The sequence below is a fragment of the Vidua chalybeata genome, chromosome 4 (assembly GCF_026979565.1).
Source record: "Vidua chalybeata isolate OUT-0048 chromosome 4, bVidCha1 merged haplotype, whole genome shotgun sequence".
Classification (NCBI taxonomy): domain Eukaryota; kingdom Metazoa; phylum Chordata; class Aves; order Passeriformes; family Viduidae; genus Vidua; species Vidua chalybeata.
This window is the reverse complement of record NC_071533.1, coordinates 70,140,127-70,153,626: the sequence shown is the minus strand read 5'-3', so window position 1 is coordinate 70,153,626 and position 13,500 is coordinate 70,140,127. Positions and strand designations below refer to the sequence as shown.

The following is a 13,500-nucleotide window of genomic DNA, read 5'->3' as shown; positions in this document are numbered from 1 at the left end:
TGAAAGAGAGCAGGCCTGGAGTAGGGATTTGGGAGAAATCCTTTGTGAGGGAGGGCAGGCCCTGGCACAGGGTGCCCAGAGAAGCTGTGGCTGCCCCTGCATCCCTGGAAGTGCCCAAGGCCAGGCTGGACTGGGCTTGGAGCAGCCTGGGATAGTGGAAGGCGTCCCTGCCCATGGCAGGGGGTGGGATTGGATATTCTGTGAGATCCCTTGCACCCCAAACCATTCCCTCATTGTGTGAGCTCTCAGGATGCCAGGAAAAATAATGTGACATCCCCTCCAGCAGCTGGGGATGGAGCTCACCTGGTGCAAGGAGCAGCAGCAGGGATGGCAGGGCCACTGTGATCACCCTCAGCTCAGGGCCACAGGGCCAATCCCTGCCCTAAAATCCAGCTCCAAACACACAGACCTTTCCTTCAGGAAGCAAAAAATCCTTTTGTTTCTCGGGGGTTTGCTTTTTTGGGGTCGAAATCCCAACATTTGGGTGCTGCTGTGTGGCAATTACTGTTTCCAAACCAGCAGTACATGGTGGCCTGACCCTGAGAGAGGGAAGTTTTTAGTGTTTGGTACAAAAATGAGGGTATTTATATATAAACACACACACAGAATGAGCTTTTTTTTTTTTTTTTTTTTTTTTTCTCTCCTTATTTTTTTTTTAAGAGCTGACCAGCAGAAAAATGTGAAACCATTTCCCTGCAGGTTTGGAAAAGCTTGTGCTGGTGGGGGGGTTGTAGTAGGTGGGGGGGGGGGTTGGGTTTTGTTTCAGATGAGATCCAGGATATCTTTCTTTCCTTTTTTTTTTTTTTTTTTTTAAAAAGGCTTTACTCCCTCAAGAAAAAAAAAAAAAATTTACAAACAAAATAACAGCCTGTATCAACTCTCCAGAAGAGAGATGGTATGACAATATTAATCCAAACATCACGCTATTTAATTCCCCAATAAAACATTGGAAAAAAAGGAGCCAACAGTATCTGCACTAACACTTTGCTACATATAAAATCTCCAGCTAATATGAAGCTTATGGTACCAACCTCTAAAACAGTTAAGATATATACACATAGTTTTTTGTTTTGTTTGGGGGGGTATATTAACAAACAGAATATTACAAAATATTAAAGAAGGCAACTCTTCTGTCATTTGTTTCGGGGAGGGTGGCTGTGGATTTTTTTTGCTCCTGTTTTTCTCTTCACTTGAAGTTGGCGTAGTCTGAGAAGGCGTCGATGTATTCCTGCACCACCTTGTAGCAGAATTCGTACTGTTCCTGTGGGATTTGGGAGAGAACGGCGTCAGACCCAGGAAAATCCACACCTCACACAGCACCTCATGCTTGGTCAGGTGTCCAGAGCAGGTCCCACCTCCTGGTGACCCCCAAACCCTTCCTGGGGTACTCATGGCAAAAGAAACTCTGCTTTCTCCTCTGCTCTCTGAGGTTCTGTTTGGATCCCCAAAGACTTTTCTTCTAAAACCCTGAGCAAACCCCTCTTGCAAGACCTCACCCAGCCCCACCTGCTCCAACCCTACCAATGTGCAGGGTTCCACAGCCACTCCAGGATGCTTTTCCAGGTGTTTCAGCCCATTAGTGCTTGGACTGTGGCTGAGGATGTCCCCAAGGAGGTTCCTACAACTTCTGTCAGTGCTTAAAAGGCACTTGATGCCTTAACAAGAGGAATGGGAGACACCTTCACAGAATCACGGATCCTAGAATGGTTTGGGTTGGAAGGAACCTTAAGGTTGTCCTTGCTCCAACCCCCTGCCATGGCAGGGACACCTTCAACTGTCTCAGGTTGCTCCAAGCCCCGTCCAGCCTGGTCTTGGACACTTCCAGGGATGATGAACCCACATCTTCCCTCCCTCTTTCACAGAGAGCAAAAACCTTGAATCAAAGAGGTTTTTGCTCAACACTGAGCCCCCAGCCCATCCTGGCTGAGGGTCTGGAGAGGCAGGAGGCACCTACCAGTGTCTGCACCATGTGTGGCCTCTGTAGTCTTAAACTCTTGACAGTCTGAAAGACATCGAGGATCGCCTCTGCCTTCACCCTCTCCAGGACAGTGCTCAGCGCACAGAAGGTGCCCGTTCTTCCTGCTCCAGCACTGGGAAAGAGAAACCAGGTGAGGGAAAACCCCTGCTGGCTTTGCCCAGGGGACAATCCACACGTGGGAAGCGCTGGAGAACTGGAGGAGGAGCCAGCCCTGCCCCAGCCTCTCCCAGTTTATCCAGGACACGCTTTGGGATTGTGACCATCTCCCAAGCTCCTGGTGGAGCAGATCCCCTCGGAGGGGTGGCCCAGCTGCTCCAGCCAGGCTTTACCTGCAGTGCACAGTGATGGGGTGGTTGCCAGACTGCTGCTGCTGCTTCTGCACCGCTGCAATGATGTTGATCATCCCCTTCCCATCCCCGGGGATCCCGACCTCTGGCCAGCCGTGGAAGTGAAACTGCCGGATCTGCCGGCTCTTGTTTTCCTGCGGGGAGGGCACAGCTCGAGGTCAGGCAGCAGCTGAGAGATCTGCACCAAGGAACCCACGGGCTCAGGGCTTTGGGATGACAATCCCTGTAGGAAAGCTGCTTGTGGAGGAGTGGCATGCCCAGGGCAAGGAGTAGGGGAAGCGTGGGGAATGGGGAGCAGGAGGGAGGCTTGGTGGTGAGGGCAACAGAACAGAGGGGATGGTCGAGGAACGAGCAGCAGGAGCTCATGGCAGTGAAACCCAGGAGCACCCAGAGGTCCCCAGGGGGGGAGCAGCCAGGCTCTTACCCTGGTGTTGGTCACCAGCAGGTCCCGCACCGTGTAGCTCTCACACTCCTCCTCCTTCTTCAGCTCCACCGTGATGTCTCCGTAGGACACGGAGCCGTCGGACGGCCAGTACTGGGCACACTTCTCCTGAGGAAGCACCACAGGAGGCCACAGGGTGAGGACCATGTATTTTTCCCATGGGTTTGGATAAAAGAATCTCCTGGCAGCTGCCCAGCACCAGGTGGGATCCCACAGACTTCACAAACTCCCAGAATCACAGACTGGTTCGGGCTGGAAGGGACCTTAAGGGTCATCCCATTCCAGACTCCTGCAGTTCATTTATTTATTTGTTTCCCTGATCCCAGGAGCTTACCTGGCCTCTCTCCTCCAGCTCTGTCAGCATCACTATGGAGCAGGATTTCCACTCCCAGATCATCCTCCAGAAGTCCTCTATCGTGTGCTGCAGTGGCCCTTGGCTGGCGATGTAGGAATCCTTCTGGCGATAACCCTGGGATTTGGGAACGGGGTCAGTGGATCAGCAGCAGGAATCCCTTGGACATGGCTGGCCTACCAAGCTCAGGTCAATTTTGGGAGGATCATATCCCCTACACACACCTGGCTTTATCCATTTGGGTTTCCAGCACACCTAAGCAACATTGCAAGCTCTGAGTGCTGGAGCAGAGCTTTGCTTAGCTCCAAGTACTCCAGGTACGATTTTTATTGGGGATTTTTGGAAGAAGCAAGCAAAACTAAATGGCACTAGACAATCTTTAAGGTCCCTTCCAACCCAGACCATTCTATGATCTGTGAAAACCAGCAGGAAGGCTGGATGACTCTGCCTCTTCCACAGCCACAAAGAGTTTTTGTTTCCAAACCCTTCAGACTCCCCTGTGCCCTCCCTGCAGACTGTGACTGCAGATGCTTCGTCATTTGGAGTTTGTCATTTAAGCAAAGTTCAGCAGAGGCAGGAAATTGAATCCTCAGCCCAAATTGCTTACGTGCCACGGAAGCTTTCTGATCTGGATGCACAACAAGGCAGCTGCTCCTGGCTGCTCCTGCAGGCACAGCAGGGACTCAGCAAAGGAGATTTCAGGGAGCAATTAATTAGGGATGTTAGAACTGGGAATAAACTGGTTTTAGTGGGCAAACCCAGTGATTGCCTTTTTTGGGAGGGGAAAAAAAAAAAAAAAAAAAAAAAGCCATGTGTCATTAGGAGATGAAAACAGGAATTGGGCTGGAAAAGAGCAGGGTCTGTGACTTGGCCAGCACTGGCATCACTGCATGGAGATCAATACTCATCCGAGATGCCTCCCTGGAGTCAACAGGATTGCTCAGGAGACAAGGATGTGCAATCACTTATCTCCTCCTCGGAGTGAGGACAGCACTTAACCTCCCTGCCTCTCCTCCTGCTGCCACCCAGACAGGTGTAATGGGATTGACCTGGCTCCTCTCCAAGGTTTTGGGATTGTGAATTTCTCCCCGATCTAATCTGGTGGATGTTTTCTGACCAAATGGCCAGTGCTGTGTTATTTCCGTGGATTTCTTCACAGCCATCAGCAGAGCCCAGAGGGGGAGAAGTGAGCCCAGGATTTGGAGGCTCTGCTCAGGCTCCAGCTCTCCTCTCCCACAAGGAGCTGGATATACCTGGGGGTTTCTTGGAGAAAGAAACTGGTGACACAAAGCAAAGTCACGTGGAGGCAGCTGTGAAAAAACCCTTAAAGGAGTGTTTGGGATAAATTCTCCCCAAAGGAAGCAGCATGAGGTGGTTTCCACTGGGAGAAGACGGAAAGAAGACTGGAGAAGACTCACATCAATGAAGGAAGCGTTTACATAGTCCGTGTTCTCTTCCCCTCTCTTCACTGGAATGATTACTCGGTTGAACTCATCTGGAACAGAACAAAATCACCTGAGATTTGGGATAACCTGCATGACCTTTAGCTGAGGAGACACCAAGCCTCAAGTGGGAGACAGAGATAAGGGAAGAGGGGCACCTGGCTGGGACAAGGACAGTCAGCTGCACCCTCTGCCATGCCCTGCTTTGGGGCAGAGGAAGGGGATGCTGAGCTCTCCAGGAAAGGGACCTGCTCAGCACTGGGACTCCCTTCCCCCTGAGGCAGAGCAGAAACCAGCAGAGAGGGTCACACAGGGTTGGTTGCCATCTGTGGCCAGAGAAAGTCTGAGTGTCTTCAGTCACAGAGACTCCACAGCCTCCTTGGGCAACCTGTGCCAGCACCTGGTCACCCCCACAGCCAAAATGTGTTCAGAGGGACCCTCCTGTGGTCAGTGTGTGCCCACAGCCCCTTGTCCTGTCCCGGCCACCACAGCCAAGAGCCTGGCTCTGTGCTCTCTGCACCCTCCCTGCAGGTGTTGATGGACAGGGATGAGACCCCCAGAGCCTTCTCCTCTCCAGGCTGAGCATCCCAGCTCTCCCAGCCCTTCCTGGGAGCAGAGATGCTCCAGCCCCCTCACTGGGCTCTCCCCACTCTGTCCATGTCCCTCTTGTCCTGGGGAGGCAGAGCTGGACCCAGTGCTCCAGGTGTGGCCTCAGCAGTGCTGAGCAGAGGGGCAGGATCCCCTCCCTGGACCTGCTGGAAGTGTTTTGTCTCACACAGCCCAGGCCACCACTGTCCCTTTTGTCACAAGGGCACTTTGCTGCCTCAGGTTCAAGTCTGTCAGGACCCCCAGGTCCTTTCCTGCCAAGCTGCTTTTCCCCCCAGCTGGGTGACCCCAGTCAAGACTGGTGCCTGGGCTTGTCCCTCCCCAGGGGCAGGACTCTGCCCTTTTCCTTGACCATCACAAGGTCCCTGTTTGTCCCATTTCTCCAGCCCAATTCCTGTCCCCACGCCCACCAGACACTCAGCCAAACGAGCCTTACATGGAATTATCTGAAGCACCCTGTTCTTCTTCATGTTGGCTGGCAAATTGCCCGTCCTCATCTTGTCATTCTGGATTTTGATTGAAGTGAGCTTCTGCAGGGCAGGGAGCAAAGCAGAGGGGAGTTTCAGAGCCACCCAGTGCCAGGTGATCCCTGCACCATCCCAGCAGATCCTCCAGGACAACAGCCACGCTCACCTTGAACTCCTCCTCCAGCCCGTTGCTGCTGGTCCCTGGCACTTTGTTGTAGATCTTCTGGAGGTGGATCTCCAACGAGGTCACCTCCAGCTCCGTGTCACCGTAGAGATAGTGCTCCAGAAGTGCTTGGTATATGAACACATACTGCATCTGCAGGGGTCAGGGAGAGGGGAAGGAGTAAAAGGAAGTCTGAGTCGCTCTGAAATCTTCCTTTTTAAAACTGGTCTCACTGCTCAGAACTACACCTCTCCCTCTAGCCACACAAGTTACTTTGCTTTTTTTCCCCTGCTCCTTTTTTTCCTGCCATGTTCCATGCCCAGTGAGCAAATGTTGGTGCAAACCCTCTGAAACCCCAGAAAAGTGAGTGACAACCTTCCTGCCACCAAATGGGGACTGTTTCTTTATTTACCACACCAAGCAAAGCAGGTGTGACACAAAATGTTCTCCAAGCCTGGAGAAAAGGAGGCTCAGGGGGGACCTTCTGGCTCCACAGGATTCCCTGACAGGAGGGGAGCAAGGGACAGGATGAGAGGGAATGGCCTCAAGCTGTGCCAGGGGAGGGTCAGGTGGGATTTTGGATAAATTTCTTCATGGAAAGAAGAAATTGCCCAGGGCAGTGGTGGAGTCCCCATCCCTGGAGGGGTTAAAAAGCCACGTGGATGTGGCACTTGGGGACATGTGTCAGTGGTGGCCTTGGCAGTGCTGAGGGAATGACTGGACTCTATCTTAAGGATCATTCCCAGCCTAAATGATTTAATGATTCTACAAAGGGTATTAAAAACAGCAGGACCTCGTGAAGGGCTCACTCGATGCAGCATCAGCCAAAAGGAGGGATGGTGAAGGAAATGCATGCCCAGAGGGCAGGGCAGCAGCACACTCACGTCTGTCTGTACCATCTGGCAGCGCTGGGCCCGGATGCGGCTCACGAAGCCGTACACGTCCACCTTCCTCTCCGTGTGCATCATGTCCAGCATGGCGTCGATGACGATGAAAGTGCCCGTGCGTCCCACCCCGGCGCTGCAGGACAAGGGCTCAGGGGAGATTGGGAAGGAATTCTGCCCTGGCAGGGTGGGCAGGCCCTGGCACAGGGTGCCCAGAGAAGCTGTGGCTGCCCCTGGATCCCTGGCAGTGCCCAAGGCCAGGTTGGACAAGGCTTGGAGCAGCCTGGGACAGTGGGAGGTGTCCCCGCCCATGGCAGGGGGTTGGACTGGATTGTCTTTATTGAGACCAACAGGCATTAGGGGAAGACAAAGATCTTGGAATCAGCTGCTGCCCAAGAAGGCAAGAAAAATGAACTTGGGACGGTGCAAATGTGACCATCTCTGCCCTTATCGTGGGGCTTCTCCTTATTGCAATGTGGAAGCCCCTGTGGCTCCCCCAGGGCTGCTGCTGTGCCTGAAACCACTCCAGATGAGGCCAATCTCCTTGGCCCTTGCTCCAGGCAATCTGTCAGCTCGGTACTGCCTTCTCCCAAAGAGGGATGTTATCTTCTCATGCCAGGGCCGTGGAGAGCCAAGGGAGAGCCACCAGTGCTCACCGTGGCTCACTCAGCATCCAGCCAACCCAAATGACCCCTCCAGATGAGCTGTAACACCCTAACATCACTGATTCCAATAACTTCCTTCAATTCATGCATTTTTTTGCATATCCCCATGAGGAACATCCCCGTTTTACACAGGAAAGTTAAACAAAGATAATGAAAAAGTCCTGACTGGGAAAAAAAAAAAATTTCCTTTTAAATAGGAGATGCTTTCCAGGTGACCCAGAGGTTGGCTGTGAGCAGGACTCACCTGCAGTGCACCACTATGGCTCCTGCATACTGGGGATTGCAGGTCTTCACCTTCTTCAGGAATTTCAGCATCCCGATGGGGGTGAAGGGCACGCCGAAGTCGGGCCAGCTGGTGAAGTGGAACTGGGTCACCAGGCGCTGAGGCTTCTTGTTTGTGACATCTCCCACCTGCAGGGGAAAGGAGGACTCAGGTTAAGGAGAAATACTCAGGTTTTCCTTCTTCCCCCAAAATGAAGAGAGAGAGAGGGAGCTGCAGACCTGAGATGGGGTTGGATGGCTTTAGAAGCAGCATCCACAGCTGCAAGGGCATGGACTCAGGCTCTGGGACAAATCAGCCTCTGAAAACATGACATTTTAACCACCCAGCACCACATCCCACATCCTAGGGCTGAGAGATGCCAGCCTGTCCCTGCCTGTGCGATCCAGCCTGGCAGCAGCTGCCATATTTCATCCTCAACAAGCTCAAACAGAAGCTGTTGCTCCATCCTTCCCCACTCCTCTGGCCAGATCATCCTTGGATTAAAGGCAGAGGAGGAAAACACACATGGCCAGGCCATTGGAGTGAAGGATGAGGCTCAGGAGAATCGCCCTCAAAGTCCAGACAGGTTTTCAGGCACCAACTCTTCCCTGCCTGCCTCTGAGAGAGGCAGGAAAACAAACAGAGTGACTAAAACACCCAGAGTCTCCTTGGAGGACAAGGAAATGTGGTGACAGATGGGAAAGCAATCAAACCCAACACATACGGCGCTGGATTTTGTCTCAGCTGAGGGGATAAATCTGATTATTTTCAGGCATTAAGTGTCTGTGGGTGAGAGCAGGAACCAACACTGCTAACAGCAAGTGCTGGAGTACTGCAGGATGGAATTTCAGCCCTGGCATCCTTCAGCTTCCCCGCCCTCAGCACAACCACGCTGGTACCACTGGGAACAGGCTCTGGGGAGGAATAAATTCTTAACAACTCTGGTTAAAAATGGGTGCTGGGGGTCATTTCATCCCAACTCTGCTCTCACAGAGCCTTGGAGGAGTCGAGCCAACACCTTTGGGATGCCCAGTGTGGAGAGGGGAGGGATGGGATGGGATGGGGCAGGAAGGGGTGGGGGAGGTGATCCCTGGCACCTGCTGGATGCAGAACTTGCGCACGGTGTAATCCACCAGCACGGTCACGTCCTCCACAGACACTCGGATGTTCCCGTAGGTCCAGCAGCCCTGATCTGGCCAGTACTGAGCACATTTGCACTGTTGGGGGAGAAAACAGGGGCAGGTGAGCTCTGGACACCCTCACAAGGCTGGGGATGGCTCCAGGACACGCCCATAAGCACAGGATGAGCCGGATTTGGCCCAATTTGGGTCAAACCTTCTGGAACGTACCTCTTTCCTCTCCTTCAGGTTGGTCACCATGACAATTGTCGCTGTGTTTTGCTCCCAAATCATCCTCCAAAAATCATTCACTGTTTCTTCCTTTGGTCCTGAGGGAGAGGTAAAACAAAAAGTCCTCCTTGGGATCAGCCTCTCACAATTTGGGGCCAAAACGCAGCGTGTGAGGTCGCACGTCACGGATGATCCAACACATTTTTTGCCAATAGGTCACAGGAGGTGCTGTGGTGTCTGGGCATGCCTGATCCAAGGAATAATCCCATCACACAATAGCTGGAATTTCTGGATTTGTTTTATGCTCAGGAATTCCATATTTAGCTCAAGAAGGGGAAACCAGACAAACACAGCATGGAGCTGCCCAAGGTCACCCAGGGAAGTTGTGGCTGTCCCAGAGTCTGCAGAAGTCCTGCCCTGGGATTTTGGGTTTTAGCCATGGGATCCCATTTCAGTGTGGCACAGGAATAGTTCCCTGCTGCCTGCCAGACACGAAGCTAACTCAGCCTATGCTCCCTTGCCAAGCCTGAGGCTCGGGGTGAGCCAAGAGAACAGCAGAGCCAAAGCTTAACCTGAGCCTGGAAGTGCTGACGGACCTGATCCAGCCTCCTGCTCCAGCCAGAGCCAGGGAAACTGGCCAGGAATGCCCTGACCCACTGGCAAGTCCAGAGAGGAAATACAAAACACTCCCATGGGCAGGTAACATCCTGATGCTGACACAATCCCCACCCTGTGAGTGGGAATTTTGGTTTTAGGGATGTGTTTGGACTTCTGAAGATCATAAGGACGTTTCTCTCTATCACATCCCTGGGAGAGTTCAAGGGAGCTTGGAGCAACCTGGGATAGTGGGAGGTGTCCCTGTCCATGGCAGTGGGGTGGAATGAGATGAGCTTTGAGGTCCTTTCCAGCCCAAACCATTCCATGATTCTGTCATTTGGGGAATTTAATTAAGCAGCTCCCTGGCAGAATTTCCAGAGGTCACAACACCCTCCAGCAATGGGATTGCACAGGTAGGACTTCTCTCTGCCCACCAAGATATCCAGCACTGCTCTTTGACTGGGAAAATCAATTTAGGAACAATCTGTGGAGCAGCCAGGCCTCCTTTTAACTGGGGGAACTCTGCAAGATGCTGTGCTGTGGGTAGAGGGCACAGCTCCACTGAGCAGAGGGACCCAGCCCAGCTGCCCCAAAAAGAGCAATGGGAATAGTCAAGAATTTACCTTGTGCAGCAATGAACTTGTTTTTCTCTTGGTACCCCTGCAAGAAAAGAAGAAAAATGAAGAGAAATGAATGTTTCTCTAACACAAAAGTCATGAAATGCATTTACTTCAGGAACTGCTCATTCTGCCTTGTGCAGAGAAGGGGCTGTGGCCTCTGAGGGGAGAATCAGCTTCAAAGATGGGCTGAAATAATTGAAAATCCTTGTGCAAAGGGCTGTTTTCCCACAGGAACAATCCCCATGCTCACATAATGCAGGAATGACCCCAGTTGCTGGCACGAGGCGCTAATGAAGTGGTATCTGACAGCCCTTCCACTGGAGTCAGACCCTGCATCCAGAGCATCACGTGGAAATCAGCACTGCTCCTTGGAAGAGGGGCTGTAGAACTCACAGGGATTGATTTTGTGTATTTTATTTATTGGGGAGGGAAGGAAAAAGCTCTTTTGAGTCTTCCTTTGCTTCATGTGCCTGCATCTCTCACATGACCCTTCCAGCTGATTGGTGGTGTCACCGCATGGTGACAACCACAAAGGACCCATCTCCTCCCAGGGGCAGAGCAGGGCAATGTTGCTTCCATTTCAGCTGGATTCCTTCATTTCTTCTCCATCCCCTTCCCACATCCAGCCCTGCAAGCTGGGAAGCACTGATGACCAACTGGCCACACTCTTCAAGGATTGAAAACCGTGTGGATGTGGCACTTGGGGACACTGCTGGGGGAATGCTTGGACTTGTGGGTCTTAGAGGGCTTTTCCAACCTCAAAGATTCTATGATTCTTCAGCTGTTTGTTGATCAGAAATGCCCAGATCCAGCAGGAGTGGTTCCCCAGCCCTCTCCAACCCAGCCTGCTTGGCTTTGCTCCTGGCAGGGATTTCCCCTTCACAAAACTCACATTAATGAAGGAGGCGTTGATGTAGTCGGAGTCAGGGACCCCTTCCACAGGAGTCAGGTGAACCCTGGAATGATCATCTGGAGGGAAATGAAAACTCTGCATTAAAGACAACCCCCTCCACTCTGCTGGTACCTGGCATGGTGAGAATCCAGGTGTTGGAGTGGAGCCCACGCTCCTGGCTCTGCTGCAAAAACACCTTTATGCCCCCAAATTCCTCTTGCTTAAACCCAGAGAGGTCCTAGATCTTGTCCAAGGTAGTTTTTTTTCCTACAGAGTGCATATTTGAGGACAGTCCAAGCCAGCCCACTGCCCAGTGCCACCAGGCAAGAGTTGTCCCTTCTGGCATCTCCCATTCCTTTCACTCTCCACGGCCTCCTGGCTGCTGAGGGCTCCGTGGAGCTTCTCCTCACAGGTATCCAAAGCTACAGCAGACCCAGCCACCCACCTGGGAGGTGAAATGCCCTCATCTGTGCCCTTGCCCATCCCCAAACCAGGAATGGGGAGTCCTGGCAGGAGTCCCTGAGTGTTTCCCCCCTGTCCAACCAGCTCCGACACGTACAGGGCAAAATGTTCACGTATCTGTTCTTCTCCTTGTTCTCCTCCTTGGAAGCAGCTTCACACGTGGCCTGTATGGGACACGCTGGGAGAGCCTGAAATGGCAGAAGGAAAAGGGTTTTCCACGATGTTTTCATGGCACAGCAGGAACAATGTGCTGGCAAATGCCACCTCTGAGCATCCTGCCCCTCTGGACGTGTCCCCACCACCCACCCCCCTCACCTCCACCCCAGCAGCAACTCTCAAAATGACCATTTAAATAGCTGGGCTGGACCAGAGAGAGGCAATCCCTTCGGAAAGATGAGGAAAGAGATCTGGAATCTCCTGCTCCATGGACACGAGGTGGCAGCAAAACCTCCAGCTCTGAACCCACCCGGCAGCACCAACGAGCTCACTCCTGATTCCTGTCCACCGAGGCTCCTGTGAGATTCCCTCATTAACAGCGCTGCTAATTGTGACCTGATTAAGCGCCCACCGCCCCAGCCCACCCAGTGATGGCAGGAGCAGCCCCAGGGGGCCTTTGGTGGGGGGGCTGGGGTGACAGGGGACACTGTCCCTGGGTTTCCCAGTGGAGCACGGGAGGTGCTTCCCCAGCACTGTTATTCCACATCTTCTTTGAACAGCAAAGAATGTTCTGGAGGTATCCACCATCCCTTCCTCCAGCTGACAGGATGGCAGGAAGTGTCCAGGGCAATCAGGTATTTATAACCCTAAAAATCCCCCTCCCTGGGCATTCATTGCACCTATTTGGTTTCATCGCAGCACGGCCAGCAAAGGGATCAAGTTTTGTAGCAGCTGGACAAAGTGGAGTGGCTTTTTTTTAATCTTCTCCTCGTTCTCATGGTGCCATACCAAGGCTTGGACCTGGGCTGGGAGCACAGGTCTGATGAGGAGCAGCTGATGGAGCTGGGAAAGGGCTCAGCCTGGAGAAAAGGAGGCTCAGGGGGGACCTTGTGGCTCTGCACAGCTCCTGACAGGAGGGGACAGCCGGGGGGGTCGGGCTCTGCTGCCAGGGAACAGGGACAGGAGGAGAGGGAACGGCCTCAAGTTGTGCCAGGGGAGGTTTAGACTGGATATTTAGGAAAATATTTTCACAGAAAGAGTTGTCAAGCTCCAGCACAGGCTGCCCAGAGCAGTGGTAGAGTCACTATCCTTGAAAGTACTAAAAAAAAAAGTGTAGATGTGGCACTGATGTGGCACTTGGGGACATGGTTTAGTGGTGGTCTTGGCAGTGCTGGGTTAATGGTTGGACTTGATAATCTTAGAGGGCTTTTCCAACCTTAATGAACCTACCCTATTCTATTCTATTCTATTCTATTCTATTCTATTCTATTCTATTCTATTCTATTTTTGTATTGACAAGGCAAAACAGATCCATTGTCACAAGCTGCAAAGCCCAGCAATGTCAAGAAAGAGGTTGTAGCCATCCCTGAAGAAATGCTCTGGGCTTGTGGGACAAGCACAATACCTGAATTCCTCACAGCTGAAGGCCAGCCTTTGTCCCATACGCTGTCATCATTGTGTTTCAGGGTTAACAGCTCACTGAAATAAGATGGGCTCATTCCTGTTTCTATGCCCAAGCTTTTTTTTTTTTTGTTGTTTGTGGATTTAAGGCCATGAGGACTGGGAGGTGGGGGGGGGAGGGGGCGCAGAGCTTGGGAGGCAACCAGCAAGCAGGGGAGCTCTGGAAGACCCCAAGACACCCAGGATCATCCCTGAACCCTGGAAAATGTACCTCTGAAGAGCTGTTTGCTAGAAACCCTCTGCTTTCTGCAGCGAGCATGAGGGCGGACGGCTTGTCACAGCTTCAAGGACAGAATCAACCTTTAAAAACCCCCAAGAAGCAGATCCTAAACCCGACCCTGAGGGCAGCCTGTGG

The 13,500-nt window shown here is 52.4% G+C and overlaps 1 protein-coding gene across 3 annotated transcripts in view; it reads right to left on the bottom strand.

Annotated features, from left to right (window-relative positions):
• Positions 1 to 906: 906 nt before the first annotated feature.
• The window catches only part of PTPRA (protein tyrosine phosphatase receptor type A), a 117,182-nt gene continuing 104,588 nt past the window's right edge, over positions 907 to 13,500 (bottom strand). For all 3 annotated transcript variants that reach the window (XM_053941895.1, XM_053941896.1, XM_053941897.1), the window contains 15 exons: positions 11,626 to 11,716; positions 11,067 to 11,143; positions 10,178 to 10,214; positions 8,958 to 9,055; positions 8,706 to 8,825; positions 7,591 to 7,757; positions 6,682 to 6,817; positions 5,801 to 5,950; positions 5,604 to 5,697; positions 4,538 to 4,614; positions 3,102 to 3,236; positions 2,750 to 2,875; positions 2,308 to 2,459; positions 1,955 to 2,090; positions 907 to 1,261 (listed from right to left, as the gene is read on the bottom strand). In XM_053941895.1, the coding sequence (XP_053797870.1) occupies positions 1,187 to 1,261; positions 1,955 to 2,090; positions 2,308 to 2,459; positions 2,750 to 2,875; positions 3,102 to 3,236; positions 4,538 to 4,614; positions 5,604 to 5,697; positions 5,801 to 5,950; positions 6,682 to 6,817; positions 7,591 to 7,757; positions 8,706 to 8,825; positions 8,958 to 9,055; positions 10,178 to 10,214; positions 11,067 to 11,143; positions 11,626 to 11,716 (1,671 nt within the window). In that variant the 3' untranslated portion in view covers positions 907 to 1,186. The remainder of the gene's footprint in view (positions 1,262 to 1,954; positions 2,091 to 2,307; positions 2,460 to 2,749; positions 2,876 to 3,101; positions 3,237 to 4,537; positions 4,615 to 5,603; positions 5,698 to 5,800; positions 5,951 to 6,681; positions 6,818 to 7,590; positions 7,758 to 8,705; positions 8,826 to 8,957; positions 9,056 to 10,177; positions 10,215 to 11,066; positions 11,144 to 11,625; positions 11,717 to 13,500) is intronic.